The sequence below is a fragment of the Oreochromis aureus genome, linkage group 1 (assembly GCF_013358895.1).
Source record: "Oreochromis aureus strain Israel breed Guangdong linkage group 1, ZZ_aureus, whole genome shotgun sequence".
Classification (NCBI taxonomy): Eukaryota; Metazoa; Chordata; class Actinopteri; order Cichliformes; family Cichlidae; genus Oreochromis; species Oreochromis aureus.
In genome coordinates this window covers 18,738,667-18,755,125 of record NC_052942.1, presented here as the reverse complement: position 1 = coordinate 18,755,125, position 16,459 = coordinate 18,738,667, and the positions used below count along the sequence as shown (strand labels likewise).

At 40.6% G+C, this 16,459-nt stretch overlaps 1 protein-coding gene across 1 annotated transcript; it reads left to right on the top strand.

Moving 5' to 3' along the window:
* The first annotated feature begins 4,832 nt into the window (after positions 1 to 4,832).
* Positions 4,833 to 9,574, top strand: si:dkey-56m19.5 (neurofilament heavy polypeptide). Its single transcript, XM_031744864.2, has 2 exons — positions 4,833 to 5,046; positions 7,305 to 9,574. The coding sequence occupies exon 2, from the start codon at positions 7,313 to 7,315 to the stop codon at positions 9,011 to 9,013; it is 1,701 nt and encodes a 566-aa protein (XP_031600724.1). The 5' UTR covers positions 4,833 to 5,046; positions 7,305 to 7,312; the 3' UTR covers positions 9,014 to 9,574.
* The last annotated feature ends 6,885 nt before the right edge of the window (positions 9,575 to 16,459 follow it).

The window sequence follows — 16,459 nt, the reverse complement described above, 5'->3', positions numbered from 1 at the left end:
TTATTATTATTATTATTATTATTATTATTAATATTATTGTAAATAGATTTGTGTCCAACAATAGTGGTATTTAGCAGGTCTCCAGTAGATGATGCTATTGCTCAGAAATCCGTCTTCACCACGAAGTTTATTACGACTAACCAAAATATAAAAATAAAACTAGATGTGGAAAAACGGACATTCCAATTAACTAAAATAAAATAAACGCTAGAATTTCAAAAAAAATTAATAGATAAAATGAACCGAAACGATTTTGCGACGTGGGAAATTAACAAAATGAAATAATAACATATAGTAATAGGATTTGTTAATTTAGTAAAATTTGTTATCACAGCTTGCCTGAAAAAAAGGCTTTGATTGACATGTTTACTGAGTTTTTAAAGGTCTCCAAGGCTGTTAGTTAACTGCTTTTAAAAATATTTTTGATTCTAACACCGATACCGATTTTCCAGTATCAGTATAGGTATTATAATAACACTGAAACTAATAAAAACTAAACTAAAACCAAACATTTTCAAACAGTTAAAGCTACACAGAAACATGGAAACTCACTATGGGAACTAACTAAAACTAAAATGAATTGAAACAAACAAACATAAACTAAATGCAATAAGATCTCTGTCCCCACTAACTCTTTGAAAATTCTAATAGTGAAAAAACAAACTTACTACCATTTCTATTTGATGTATATGGTTACCATTGGGTCTAAAGGCCACAGCCACAGCACAAGGAGTGACGCAACAAAGGCTTAGATTGGGAAGGTTTTGTTGATCATTATTTATCCATCTGACATCCCAAAACTTAACTCAGTGGGTAGGAGAAGATGCTGTGTACTGTATAATGTGTGCTCTCTTCCAAACTCCTGCAACTCTGAGGCACATATTTACAAAAACCAGCCTGTCCCAAGGCTGCTACACCTGTACGCACAATCAGGTCTTGCAACAACTGGTGATCATCCTAGAAGGAAAGTGAACAACCACAAGTGTCCTCGCTCCCCCATTCCCTGGACTACCAAGCATCTGGTCATGGTTGTCTTCTCAGAAGATATTATAGTTCCTGTAAGATATAGTTGGAGAGGCAGATAAGCTTAAACTACACTGAAACAATTAGCTTACCAAGGCATCCTTGTGGAGGTTGGGTGACATCACCCTTCAAGAGGTGTTGTGTGCATAAATCAACAAAACACTGAGGATGGAGGGTACCTACCTGACAGCCCCAATGAAGTGGTTACCACTCTTCCACTAAAAATACCAGGCAAGAAACAGTTCTGATGTTGTGGTCTGTAAAGACTATTAATGACCGTGGTGTTAAAAATCTTGAAATGTTGAAAGGCCTAAAGGGCTTCTAAGGGCTTCTTTTTCAGTTGTATTATACTCACACCGAGCAGGAGGAAACTGGGTGACCAGTGCCAAAGGAGTCTTCCTGTAACAAAACAGCAGTAACTCCAACTCCACTAGAGTCAACAGACAGCTTGAATGGTGTACAAAAGTCTGGAGCTGACAGAGGGGGTGTTACAGAGGAGAGCTTTATGGTTTGACAGGCCTCAAGTCACACTACAAGATACTGGTTTGGGTAGGCAAAGGCAAAGGCTGAACACAAAGAAGGACATGACACAGGTTTAGATTCTGATTAATACCATTTATTAATAAAATGTTGAACAACAAGGCTTTCTTTGTGAAAGACTAGAGAAAGGGAGTTTAGGAAGAAGCCACATAAATCAGCTCAGCCCACATACTTCACAGGTCTCTTGTTATCAAGGGAGATAACAGGATCTATGCCTTTAAGATCTATTATCTTTAAGGCATAGAGCTGACATGCACATATGATTTAGTAAATAAAAATGCCAGAGTAACACATAACAGTATATATCTAGAATTTTTACATATGAGCAATTCAGGATTGCCAAATAAGAATGTTTCAGTATCACAATAGATGATTGTTCATAAAGCGCAGTAGGAGCCTGTTTGAATTTGTCATATGAGGAATAAAGCACCCCTTTGTGTTAATCTGAATGGCTGAGGCATAACACTAAAACTCACTTACTCATAACTCACCCATTTGTATTACTTTAGCATTGAAACTATACCCTTTACTTACAGGAAGAAAACTACCCAGGACAACGTTTAACCAGTAACAACACTGATGACATTTTCACTTGGCAGAGCACAACAACACACCTTTGAAAGAAATAAGCAGAGTGTGAACATGTGCAGCACAGGTGTCACCTCACTTTGGTAAAAGAGTCTAGGTCCTTATTGGTGACACACTATAGGGTGTCATTATGTCTGTGTGCCACACCCTCTGCTCTATAGCTCTCATTACAAGGTGAACTTTCTCTCAGGTATGTTTGGAGAGCTTCAGGTTTTGAGAGTTGAAGTGCTCAACATACAAGGACACCTGACTATTCTGAAATGAACAAATATGTTTTTCGTTTGTTTTATAGGTCAGAGTATTGACTGTTAATTTATGCATAAGAATGAAAATCTAATATAATGAAAACCTGTCCAGAGTTTTCCCTCTCTTACTGAACTGTGGCTTTGGCATATTCCTTAGCACTCTTAAGTGGAGAGCTATCGGCCCATATCATGTTGTAGCTCCCAAACACCTGTTTCTTTATTTCTCAGTGTTTCTTTTATTTCCTCAGTCTAGGTCAGCTGAAGCAGGAGTTGCAGACAGATAAGCTCTGGACATTAACACAGAAAGTCTGGGGGATTTTCCCATATGTCTTTGAGTCCTGGCTATGTGGAGTAGAGTGGTTGGCTGGGATGGTGGTTATTCTCCAGGGAGTGCATTCCAGAGCTTTTGCATCATGTGAAAGTCAGCCTTTGCGGCCCCTTTGTCACTGTTTAGCTTTGCTGCCAGGAGGAAAAACAAACAAGATTGATTTTATTTTTGTAAAGCTTGAAAGCACAACTTCGTCCTATTTGGAACAAGTAGATGGGACAGAAGCTACTTTCAGCTGCTCCTGTATTCATGAGGGGTCACCACAGATAGCTGTGCGTGTTTTATTTGCCAGATTTTCTTTTTCTTTTTACAGCAGATGCCCTTCCTGACGCAACCCCAAAGAGATTTGTGTCTCCTCCCGGGATCAAACTTTCAAGTGTTCAGTGGCAGGATATATTTTACAAATTGTTCTGTCATCTCTTTGAACAACTTGTAAAATACTCAAATGTCTGAGAAGATTGAGTACAGAATATAGATTTGCTAGGTATATTTCTGACAGTCGCATATGTTTAATTTAATTTTAATTTTATAAATCTTATCTTAATATTATAAATTCTATTGAATTTTGTATAAATTCTATTCAAAATCTCATAAATGAGCAAATAGCTTCATATACATCCACATTAATATTATTTTCATGCGCAACAATGTGTCTCTGGCTGCAGAGATGCTGCCTTGTGCTATCAGCTCTTTTGCCAGGAGAGTGCGCTGTCTCCTCAATATTGTGGTCTGCCCTTTGAAGATCTACGTAAATAATCTATTTATTTAGAAAGACGTTTCTGTATTGAATTAAAGGATTAAAATAAGAGTAAAAGGGCAGAGAAACATATCTGGGATATATCACATGCATCACTGAATAAATGCTGACGGATTTTCGGATGTTGTGGCAGTGGAAAAAGCCCAGTGATACATGGGTTGATGCCACGTGCATGAAGTAGTTTAAATGAAGGAAAATTCAGCCTCGACCTAGCCTAAACAGGACCTACTAACCCGCCTGGCTGCTTTTCAGATGATTTGTGATTAAATAGCAGGTTGGGGAATTTTGGATGATGCAATCAACATGGCAGCCGCATTTCGCATATGAGTGGTAATTCATTTCTTTCAGTTTCAGGGAAAGAAAAAGTAAAGAGAAACGTGTTTGTCATTAAAAAAACCCAAATCAAGTTTTTATACATGTAATTTCTACAGCAACAAAAGATGAGACTGTTTGGCCAAGCATGCTTGAGCAGTTTAATTTGATAAAGTACTTTTTAAAACTGCTAATAGTGATTCAGTCCTCACCTTTTGATTGATGTTGTTTTAGAAACATTAAACTTCATTCTTAAGCCCCAACTTCACCTGACACCTGCGTCAGCATACCAGCATGTCAGTGACTGACAACATGTTTAGCTGAACGGGTCATTTGATGAATTTGTTAAAGTCAGTCGCACCAGGCTTGTCCCATTAACACTTAGAAGAAAGATAGCTAACAGACTCAGTGCTTCAGTGTATATTACAAAGTGTGGAATGGACTTCTCGTACTCTCCATGTCCCTACATTATGGATGGATAGATGGCTGGATGGATGGGTGGGTGGGTTTAGCCCACAATGACATATGTGAATAATCATGCATCAACATTGCAGCGCAACTCCAAAACACGGAGTTTTATAGATTCCATATTCTTGACCGTGTAGTTGTGCTTATTTCTGTGATGTACAATGTAATTTACTGACAAACTGAAAAAGAAGAGCAGGGAGGAATTATGCTGACAAAAAGACGGGAAAAAAAATGAAAGAGTCCTTTTCCATGGAGTGTGTGTGAGTGTGTGTGTGTTGCGCTTAAGTGGTTTTACTGACACAAAGCTTTCCCATGCATAATTTATATTACACCCATACTTCTGTGAGGGGAGGGGGGCACTAACTTGATTTTTTAGAATTACTTTTTGGCTGAGGAAAAGCAGAGGACACAAACACTCACACACAAATGCAGTTTCTTAAAGTGTAATAAGCGATGGTCCGTTAATAATCACTCTTAACTTCCCAGATGGCTTTCTACAACAAATTCTCCAGAGTGGGTGTGCGAGGGAGGAGGGGTTAAAGACTGGGAGGGTGTAGATTGCAGACAGAGCAGTAGTGGGGTTGGCTGGATTGTGATATCGACAGATGTCTAGAAAATTGTGTGAGGGGCACTCGTCGGATAGTCTACAACACACGGACCCCAGGCTGCACCTCGGAGAGCAGGGGCGGAATCTGCAGCTGTCACTCCAAAAAGCCTTACCTCCATTACCACATCCAGCCACAGATTGCAAAAGAAGCCGAGCTGGTTACGCACTAGAAATACAGGTAAGTGTCGTCACAATGATTTTTTAAAAATGATTTCATTTTTTAAAATGTTTTTATTTTGAATTTCGAGCAGTGCGATGTTGTAAAAAAGAAAGAAAGAAGGAAAGAAAGAAAGGTCTTCCTACCTGTGATAAATCTAGTTTGTCTGCTTTTATTATTCCTGCTGTGCTGCTTTTTTCTTTATTTTTATAGACTACAGCTGAAAGTGTGTTTAATAAAGGGAAGACTTTTTTGTTCTCAGTTGTTGAATCAGCGTCTTCCAGGCAAGTGGCGCTTTTTAAAAGTAGGCCAGGCGGTTGAAATCCTTCTGCCATGATAACGAACCCGCAGAACAAAGTTATTAGTGTGGACGCAGTCAACACATTGTTGTAGAGAATTTCGTATTTTTTTGCACGCTTATGTGTGCGAGAGGCATTTTCAAAGCAGCTGGACACAAAAAAAGAAGAAGGGCAGAGCAGCTGAGGGAAGCGGTGGGTGGGTGGGTGGCTTTGAAAAGGGGGGATGGATACCCCTCTATAGCCTTTATCCTTCAAATCTTCCAACATAACCTTAAATCCACCTGGTTATAGCGACTAATTGAAGTCCGCACTAAAGTAGGTCCCGAGCCTGGCGTCGTCTTTTTTTCCCCCTGTCAACTTTGTCCAAGCCGTTACTTTTATCGGGATGTAACGCCTAGCGAGGAATCACAGTCCTTTGTTACCGGCCGGCACATGCTGCCGGTTACATGCACGCCTCCTTTATCTTCCCAGTGTTTTAGCATGAAGAATTGTATCTACTGTTTGACCAACTGGAAAATTGGCTTCACGCAGTAATAAACTGTTACATTGGGTTATTTTTTGGTTTGAAATATGAAGTTTTCCCACATTATAAAATTTTGCTTTGTCTGACTGGGAGGCCCCGAGACACTGGGAACATGAATGGGCGAATTAAAAAAAATAAAATAAATAAATATCCGCACGAACACGATCAGGCATATAATACAAGTAAGCTACGAAGCGAGTGGAATAGATTAAAAAATTAAATACACTTTTAATTTTTATATTTTTTGTTGTTTTAATTGGAAGGTTTGTAGAATCAAAATTGCCATATTGGATTGGCTCTCCAAGGCTGGTATGTGTCGCATCCTGTCGTTAATGCCCTCCTGCAGCACTGTGGACAGTTCCCGGGTTCGTACCTGTGCCAACATGCTTCACTGCAGGTGAAAACTCCTGCATGTGGCAGTTTTGCAGAAAAAAAAAAAATCAATCAACCAACCAAACAAGAACGCTGAACAGTATTTCTGCCTCATTAAATGAAAATGTTCCATGTTAAAAAAATAAATAAAAAAAAATCTGTCTGTATCTTTAGTGGGAATCAGGGTGTTTAAGTACTCCGCTCTTATGAATAATTTAGGCCTATATTCAGAAAGTCTGCAGGGTTCACTGAAAACCAATTACAGGGATGAAGCTGAATTCCCAGTTTTGCTTTAAGGAAGTTATGTGGCAATCATTACACTTCACTTCCTCCACAGTCAAAGCATGAGCACACGGAAGTACATGTCTGTAACATATTTTCTGCACTGGCCGAATGACAGTTGTGGTTTGTGCCGAAAATCCACATTTCTCAGCTAGTTTAGATGAATGGATATAACTGCAAACTCTGGGTGCATGCTGGGAAACCTATGACACTACTGAGGGAGAATAGTTGCGCATCTACATCATAGCTGTTCAACTCAGACTTGTGGGTTCACTTGGCGCTGATCCTCACCACGCATTCCTTAAAGGGTAGTGAGTCTGCTTGGTTGCCTGATCTCACTGAGGTTCCCATGCACTGACATTGGTTTTCCAGACAAATTGCAAATGGCAGACATCATTTCCTAACTGAACTTCTGGTTTACTTTAACATAAGATGGTTCTTTACTGAAGTGAAAGCGCTTCTTCATTTACTTCTCCTTATATGGCCTCTAGTCATTAAATTTAGAACATTATAGAACATTATATGCTTCTATTAGATCTAAGAAAAGCTTCAAAACTATCGCATTTCTGCTTTCCGTATATTTAGTCCAGACATACTAGATTATTTTCATCCATTTAGTGGAACATTTTAGTTTGTATGGTTTCCTTGTGTATGCAAGGGCTTTTGATCCACAACCCGGGGATGGGGTCACATCAGGGGTACTGGAAACCTGAACACATATTAGACTCCCCCAAACATGAACTTTACATTTACGACTAAATAAAAAGGCCAAAAACCAAACAATTTCTTATTTTTCCCTCTAGGAAACATCATGGGAGGCAAGCTGAGCAAAAAAAGAAAAGGATATGATGTGAGCGATCCAAAAGACAAGAAGGATGAATCCCCTGCAACAGTTGCAAGTGCAGACGACTCTGCTAAAGGGGAAGGTGGAGCCCCGCCTACAGGAGAAGAGACAAAAGCAGAGGCAGGCAACGTAGAAGAGGAAAAGGCTGTGACAGCAGAGGCAGCGGTACCTCAAGAGTCAGAAGCTCCTGAAAAATCTGAGAAGGAACCAGCTGCACAATCAGATTCCCCAGCTGTGGAAGAACCAGTAGCATCCACTGTTAAGGAACCAGTTGCAGCAGCAGTGCCAGAGGATGTAGCTCCAGTTGTAGAGGAATCAGTCGTGGCAGCAGATGAAGCCGCTACAGTAGCAAAAGAACCAGCTGCTGCAGCGGATAAAGTAACTCCAGCTGTAGAAGAACAAGTTGTGGCAGCAAAAGAAGCAGATCCAGTTGTAGAAGAGCCAGTTGTGGCAGCAGAAGAAGTAGCTCCAGCGAAAGAAGAACCAAGTGCAGAATCAAAGGAGCCAGCTCCAGAAAAAGAAGAAGCAGCTGTAGTATTGGAGCAAAGTGCAGCAGTACAAGAGCAAGCTCCAGAAGACCTTGCAGTGGCTGCTGTAGCAGAGAAAACTTCTGCCCCAACATCAGAAGAATCTGTGCCAGTTGAAGCTGAACCCAAGTCTGAAGAGGTCCATGAAGAAGAACCTGCTGCAGTCGCTGAATCTGTGTCAGAAGCCACCAAAGAGCCAGAGCCCATCCCAGAGACTGAGCCTGAAGCTACTGTGGAGGAGACCGTAGTCTCTGCGGCTGTCCCTGAGCCTGAACTGGTGGCTGAGCCAGCAGCTGAACCAGTGCTGGAGTCGGCCACAGAACCAGAGGAAGAGCCCAAGCAAGAGCCAGAGCAAGCAGCAGAGCCAGAGGCAGAGCCAGAGAAAGAAGAAGAGCCTGAGCAAGTACTGGAGCCAGAACTAAAACAGGAACCAGAGCCAGAGATTGTGGAGACAACAGAACCTGAGCCTGAAACAGAACAAGCCCCAGAGGCAGAGCTGGAACAAACATCAGAGCCAGGACCTGAGCAAGAGGCTGAGGCTTTGAAAGCTGCAACACAGGATCAAGTGGAAGAAACTGAAGCTGAGCCGGCTGTAGCCACTTCTGACGTGAGTGAAGTGGCGACTGTGGGAGGAGACTCTTCTGATGTCACGGAGGCTACCGCAGAGGATGCCCTCACTGATCAAGCTGCAAAAGAGGAATCTTTTACACCAGAAGCTCCCAGCACTGAGGTGCCAGATGAGCTCAAGGAAGCAGAACTTGTGTCTGAGGTTGTCATCGCCTCTGCGTGCAAAGCTGCTGTCGAATCTGAAAAGGCAGCTGAGCCCTCCGTGGAAGCAGTGCCTCAAGCAGAGCTGGAGGTGGAAAACAAGTTGGAAAATGGAGATTTAAAGAGCCCCTCTGTTACCGAGGATGCAGTTCCAGCTGTGAACGGGGAGTGCAGAGATCCTGACACTGCCATGGCCACACAGGCAGAGGAATGTGTTAATGGGGGTGAAATGCCAGAGGAGATCCCTATCAAGGAGCCGAGTGACCTTGAACTGAAAAAGGACTTGAACCTGAGTGGGGATGGCCCAGAATTTCCTGATGCAGTCTCAGGCATGGCGGATGGCCTGAGCACTGAGGTCACTCAAGAAGCTTAAAAGAAGGAAGCATCATTCAAATCAAGTATAATCCCCCCCGTGGTGCAAGAAAGCTGTCGAGGTATCACAAACACAGCTACGCTTTCTGAAATGCTGTAACCACTGCAATCTCTTTAGTGGCAACTCAGGCAAAAAGGATGCTTTCTGCTGAGTAACCAAAAACGAAGCCCAACCACTTGAGGATAGAGGGAAACAGGGAGATATTTATAGTGAGATGGAAGTGCCGTGAAGAGACTGAAGTTTGGAATTCGAGTGCAGAAAGGCAGTGAAGCTGGACAGCTTGGCAAAAAAAAAAATACTGGACAGCAAAAACGACATTGTTCAGTAAAATAAAAGAATGTGTCTGTGTGTGTGAGGCCGATGAATATTACAAAGTGGCTTAATGGAAAATCTGTCATTATTAGTATATTATTTGATTTTAGAAATTCAAATATCCTTTCTATTACTATATGCAGAGACGTGACATGTTTTGGCCTTTTATAGTAATGGTACCTGTAAGGATTGTTTAATTAAAACCAATTGTTCAGAATAGAGAATAAAAAGAGACTGTTTTAGTCTACAGTGATCTTCTTTTCCTTTCAAACGTTCTCTCAGCATCAAACGCATCTGAGGCCTTGGGCTACTAATATTAATAGTACTTTAAGCTATGACTCAGATTGATCATCCGTCATTCTTCTTTCTTTTACTTTTTAAAAAAAAGTTTTATTACAAAGATTACACTTGTGGATATGAGCCCATTTGGTTTCTGTATAACACAATCTACTTCGAATTCAAATCAAAGACTTTTTATGAATCATTTGCCGCAAATGCAAATGTTCTAGACATCCATTACATCATTTTATGCATTGTTAAAAAAAATTCACCCTGACCTAGTGGAAATGTTGTAATTTGCAGTTGATTTTTAAATTTCTTTTAGGCTTGAGCAAGGCACTGACCCAACCAGCACTATAACAATCTATATTTGAATTGCAGTTTTGCTGCGTTTGCAAGAGTAGCAGAGCATCAATATTTACACAACATCAAAAGGCTCTGTTCATTTAGGCTCCGCCTCTACAGGTCAGTGGGTTAGAGCTCAGTCGATTATTTATGTCCACACAGGGCAATGTCCTTTAGGTCACTAGCTGGTGGAATATTTTCAGTTATTGTATGCAACCCGCACGTCACGACTGAGCAAACAAAAGGATATCACCGCACACGGTCTATTTTCTGAGGTAACTGTTGCCTCTATCTCTCTGATGCCACCATGCTTTTTGCTGAGGCCATACCAGCACACCCGGCTAACATTTCACAGATCCATACCGGCAAAAGGGGAACTAAAGAAGGGGGGATGGGCAGGGATACTTGCAGGAGGCAGAGAAAGGGAAGAGGGGGAAGGGGAGGAGTGTTGTGGAATGAAAGCCAATGCTATCATGAAGAAAAAAATGGCATTCTCTGCTTTTTCAGATTGTAGTTCACATATTAAAATGACCAAAACAATAAATTCAGGGCAGGGGTAAACGTGCTTTGACACCTATCGGAGGCCTTCTTGTAGAAAGCTGCCCTCTCCTGCTGCTCACACTGTCAGACAAGACAGTTGTTACCGTGCAGGTGTTAACGCACATACATTAACATGAGGCAGCAAAATGAAATTAGCGCTTCTGTGCATCTGTCAGTACATGCATGGAAAGTGAGGAGGAGGGTGAGTATGTGTTCTGTGCGTGCGGAGGGGAGCATTAGTGGAGTATAGTGATCCAACCTTGGAATAACTAATGGACCGTGGGTCAGAGCATGAGAAGAGATCTGATAACAGAAGCTTCCCATAAAAGCAGCTCCTTCAAGTGTCCATCCCAGATGTCTCTAGACTGTTAGAAAACAAATCCAGTATACTCCAAGACAGCAAATTTATGATAGGAATGCTGTGGAGGGGGTTTGGGGGCAGAAATTGGAATTTGCTGGCAGGTTTTTTGTCTTCCTTGTGGAAAAATCGGGTCAAAATACCATTTATAATATTTATGCCTTTTAAAGTAATTGGTACAACTCATGATGTATTTCCTAAAAAGACAGTTTGGCAAGACCATGTCTGACCCCTGCTAACCTCCATGGATAAAGGTTTGGGGGAGGCTGACAAACAAACACATGGTAACAGCAAAATAAGTCGATTTAGACTTCTATTACCGAATATTAATCAGTATGATTGAGGATTTGCCAGATTTCATGTTTGAAACATTATCCCAAAGCCTCATCACTTCCACATTTCCCTGCAGGTCACTTTCCTTTTCTCTTGTGTGAGTTTGTGTAGAAGAACAGGGTACTTGTCCTTTGCATGTTGATTTAAACACTGCCTTAAAGTTGCATAGCCGTGAAAGGCCAGCTGCACTGCCTAGTTACCCAAACACTATGGTCTCTATATGCAAGGTCCTGCACAAAGCTCGGACTGTGTCTCAGCTTCTTTTTTCCTGGGGTGTAGACTAGCCTCTAGGCTTTATCTATCCCCAGCTGAGATGCAAAAGGAAGAAGGAAACAAACAAACAAAAAAGGCCTAGTCCAAAGGCTATATTATAAGGATTTCCATGAAGCACCAAACTACCAGGTTTAAGTGTTGTTGCATGCACCCATATACTTTATTTTAATGGATGTTTTATTGTTCGATATAAATCAAATTGATGGAGGAAGGCCAGCATTAACTATACAACATTAAGCATAACTTCCTCATGACTTTATTGTTGCTGTGACCCTTCAGATAAAGCGTTGTCCAGATTCTTGTTTAAAACTTGGCTACTTAGTGTTATCAGCAGGAGTTCATTAGAAGAAGACTATTGCTTGTAAAAGAAAAAGACTGGAATAAATGACGATGGCATTATTATTATATCATAAAAAACTCAAAGATGTATCTCACTATGAAAAACACCTTCAAAACTAAACTCTTTCCCCAGTCCAGGATAGACTAATGGGAAAAAGAATAAATACATAAAAAGACGTGTTGATTTTGACTGTTTAACCCTCATTAATATCCATCCTGTATGCTAAGCTTCAGAGACAACAAGCAAGAACCAAGTCACCACTTTATCTGAAAGGCCGCAAACATGAAGCCACAAGGAAGTTATGTTTAGTTCATCATGGCAACAACATTTGGTATTATAGGACATTGCTGCCATTACTGCTAAGTGTTTTTTTTAAAGCTGGTTCCATGAACTAATGATGAATGATGAGCTCATTCCAACCTGGATATCCTTAATGTAAAGTATCAGTACATTTGTGACAGAGTCAAGGACAAATGAGTGCCATCTTGATCATTTTGGCTTAACTTGATTTACGTCCTTTACATTATGACTGGATAAGTATACAGTTATAGTGCATTAAAATTTTAGATATTTCGATAATTAATTTAATGTTAAATTAATTTTCATCATGTCTTTTTTTGGAAGCCTCTTAAAACATTTTCAGATCTGTAGGATTTTCCAACTCTGGCGTCAATAATTGGACAGTCAAGAAGTATTGGCTTGCTTTACTTCAGTAAAAGTAGCAATATCAAAGTGCCAAAATACTTATAATCAAAAAAGTATTTAACTGAAGGCTAAGCACTTACGCACTGGTTTAAACAGTACATGGCAATGTGTGAGCTTCTCATTTGTTTGTGTGTAACCAAAGCTACAGTGTAGTAAAACAGAATGAATCAAGTGAAATAATACAAAACTATACATAAGTAAAGTACTTGAGCAAATATAATGCCATATTTTAGCACTGATATTACCATTTTATTTATTCTAAGTATCTATCTAAATGTATGTTAACCTATAGATCTATATAGCTTATATCACCTCAAACCCTGGGAATATATGGCTGTGATTAATATATTTCAGAGCCTTTACTTTCCATACAAACATGTCTGACTCTTCACAGACTGTAGCTCACGACAAATTTGCCTGAGGCAATATTTCCAAGTTTCCACCCCTGTTCCTATCTAGAGGGCAGTTATATTTAATGACTCTACTGTCCTGTGTGCTTCTGAGACACAATGTGTTTAGTTTTGACTTTTTAATTACCAAAAGGAGGATGTGAGAGTGTGACGGAAGACTACTCAGACTTCTGAAAAACTTTGTGTCTAAGAGATATTCTTTTCCTCATTCCATTCACTCAGCTGGCTCAGAGATAACACGAGTCAGGTGGCCAAATTACAGCGACAGCTGATCACTATTTATTATTCAAACAACAGGGCATCAGAGCAGAAGTACAGACAGGAAAACATACATGAGACAAACAGTTCACTCTTCCCTTTTCACAATCTCTCATCCCAGACACACACACACACACACACACACACACACACACACACACACACACACACACACACACACACACACACACACACACACACACACACACACACACACACACACACACCAATGCACACATATACTGTTGTCTACTGCTTTTACAATTATGGCTGTACAGAGACTTCCTCACTTTCCCTTTATGTTCTCTAAAAACGGTCAGTCAGAAAAACATGCACTAACTGAAAATGCAGCTTGCTTCAGTCTCTGCTGACATAAGCAAGCTATGATACAGTATGTCCATTTTTCTGCTGCTCTCTTGTTCTCTCTTTTACTCTCGCTGTATGTCTTGCGCAAATAATCGGCATTACTGTCTCCTCTCCTTTCTCCTCTGGACCTGCAAATCCTTTTAGCCTTCTCATCACACTCTCTCTCTTTCTCTCTCTCTCTTGTTCTGTCTCTGGTTCATCCTCCTACCCCCAAATCCATCCATCTGGACATGTGCGCTAATGCTGTCATTGTATCAGGGCGGCCAGAAGCCTATTAGACAGAGCTTGGTGGTAGTAAGGATCAATATTGATCCACGAGGTTAGTCTAATGGATGCTGAGAGCACCAGTGATTCCCCTCTGTCTGCTCAGAGATCCCATCACCCCCTAACTCCTCACACATGGACACTTTCTCTTCCTCTCTCTCAACCATGCACGCAGACAAAAACGCTGCTTTCTATTCTACTCTGCTGATGCAGCTGCTGCGCTGAATGAGCACTTTACAGCTGCTCATTTCTGCCTGTGAGTGTGTGTGTGTTTGTTTGAGGAGTAAAACTGAACATAAAGATTTATGTAAACTCTAGCTACATAAACATATAAGGGCATGTGGTTTTTCAGCTGTATCTAAATTTTTTTCCTTTTAACACACATTCCAGACCTTTGAGACAATAACAACCAGAAGATTTAGAGCCCCATGTGGAAAAGCTGCTCTAGTACCACGCATAGTTTGACATGAACTGAAACCAGCACAAAAACAGAAACCTATTTAGGCTATGACATCACAAAATAAAGCAGGCATCAGCATCAATGCCATCTCAATTTTCATTTTGGCTCAACCTCTGCTGAAGTTTTTACTGCTCAGGCTGTTGAATCAGCAACTACTCAGGGCTGCAGTGATTGCTGGACAGCACCAAAATGAAAATTTAGGTGGTATCACTCGTTCTGGTGGTAAAGTGGGTTGTCCACCAGTTGAATGTTGGTGGATCAATCCTTGGATAATCCAGTCCACATGTTGAGGTATCCTTTGGCAAAATATTGAACCACGAGTTGCACCTGATGCAACCACTGGAGTGTGAATGTTAGACAAAAGCCCTTAAGCATAGATAGAAGATAAAAGTGCTTCATGAATGTGTGTGTGAGTGAATGAGACTTGTAGAAGGAAGTTAAGTAGAAAGGTACTGTATAAGCACATATCCATTTAGCATTTAAACACCACAGCCCACCCGAGTGTTTTTGCAGACCATGCCAGAATCTTTATTACGACAGTGCCTTGCAACAGAAGATACCAGACATCAGAAGATGGTGAGGAAGATCTGAGCTTTGTGACGCCATGCCACAAAGCTCAGATCATGTCACCAAGTGCCCTGAGGTAACTGTTACTTTGATTTAGAGGTATATAAATAAAATTGAATTGAACTAAATCTCAGACTGGTTTCTTCAACATGACAATGAGCTCACTGTACTCAAATGGCCTTCACAGTCACCAGATCTCAGTTCAACAGATCAGCTTTGAGATGTGCTGGAAAGGGAGATTTGCATCATGACTGTGCAGCCAGCATCGATAGCATCGTGTGTTGCTATCATGTCAGTATGGATGCAATCTCTATATTTAGCTGATAACACAAATGTTAAGATCTGCATTTATAACTCAGTTTGAATTCAGCTGCTGTAGCTCGCCAAGAAGTGCTTCAGCTAATCTTAATTACATTTTTGAAGTTTTGTGCTGTAAAACAAATCTCAATATCAACTAGCTCTAAATAACAAAGCCATAACTTTGACGTATGTCATGAAAAAATACAAATAAATAGACAAATATGTGTTCTTATGAAAAAACCACCAACAAAAATAATTACAAGCTTATTTATTTTCCATCCATTTTCTTCTGCTTTTTAAATTCAGGGTCACTGGAGGGTCGCCAAGCTGTTGTAGCAGCAACACACAGAGGCAGAATCATTCACATTACCAGTTAACGAGATGCATGGCTTTGGACTGTGGAAGAAAGTTTAGTTAAAGGAGAAAACATGCTAACCTCAGAAACGCCCCAGAATAGATTTGAACCCAGAACCTTCTTGCTGTGAAGCGACAGTTCTATCACATGCCCATGCCACCCATTTAGTTTCCAGTAAGATGTAAATTAACCACCAACTAAGATTGGTGGTTAATTAAAGAGAGTGAATAGGGATGGCCAGTAGTATATGATAGTATATGATAAATAACATCATACTGCACATGCATAATTATAACCAACTTAAATACAGACATACTTTATATAAGAGTCACATGCCAGTCTCCTCCTAAAATCATTGTCAAAACACAGGAACAGAACTTTAAACTGACCACTCTTCTACCGCTTATCTATCTTAGTCATCGAAAGAGAGTTTGCATACAAGGAGCGTATAAGCACAGTGTGTGTTTTAGATTAGAGACGGAAACTTCTTCTGTGTGCATTCACCTTGATGCCTCTAGGCCCTGCAGGTTCCAAGGAAACACGAAGCGAAGAGTTCATTCCTTGTTTTTGCTTCTCTAACCTTCCCCTGGTGTAAGGTACACTTTACCCTGTCGGAAATTCTCCTCTTTACTTAAACAGTCACATTAGTGTTCATCATTAAATTTTGACAAGCGTATAAAAATATTGAGGTGGCAGGAAGCTTTTGCAGTTCTATTTTCATAGATAAGTCAAGTACTAACACAGTGTTTGTGCACTTGTAATAACATTTCAATCGTAAATTGTTTCAGAACCAGCCACCATGGCTGCAGAGGAGCGTCCACTGGGAAGACATGACCTTCACTGTTCTTTTGGTGAAAACCATAGCAAAATCAAAGCAGCTGCCTGTTTAACACAGCGAATGTGCACTGGCTCTGTGGCCAGTGTAGGATTGTTTATACGAATACAGAAAGGACAAATCAGAGGAGAAAATTGGAGGGGTAG

Excerpts from the sequence above, each read along its gene's own strand:
- si:dkey-56m19.5 (XM_031744864.2), top strand. The coding sequence starts at position 7,313 with ATGGGAGGCAAGCTGAGCAAAAAAAGAAAAGGATATGATGTGAGCGAT.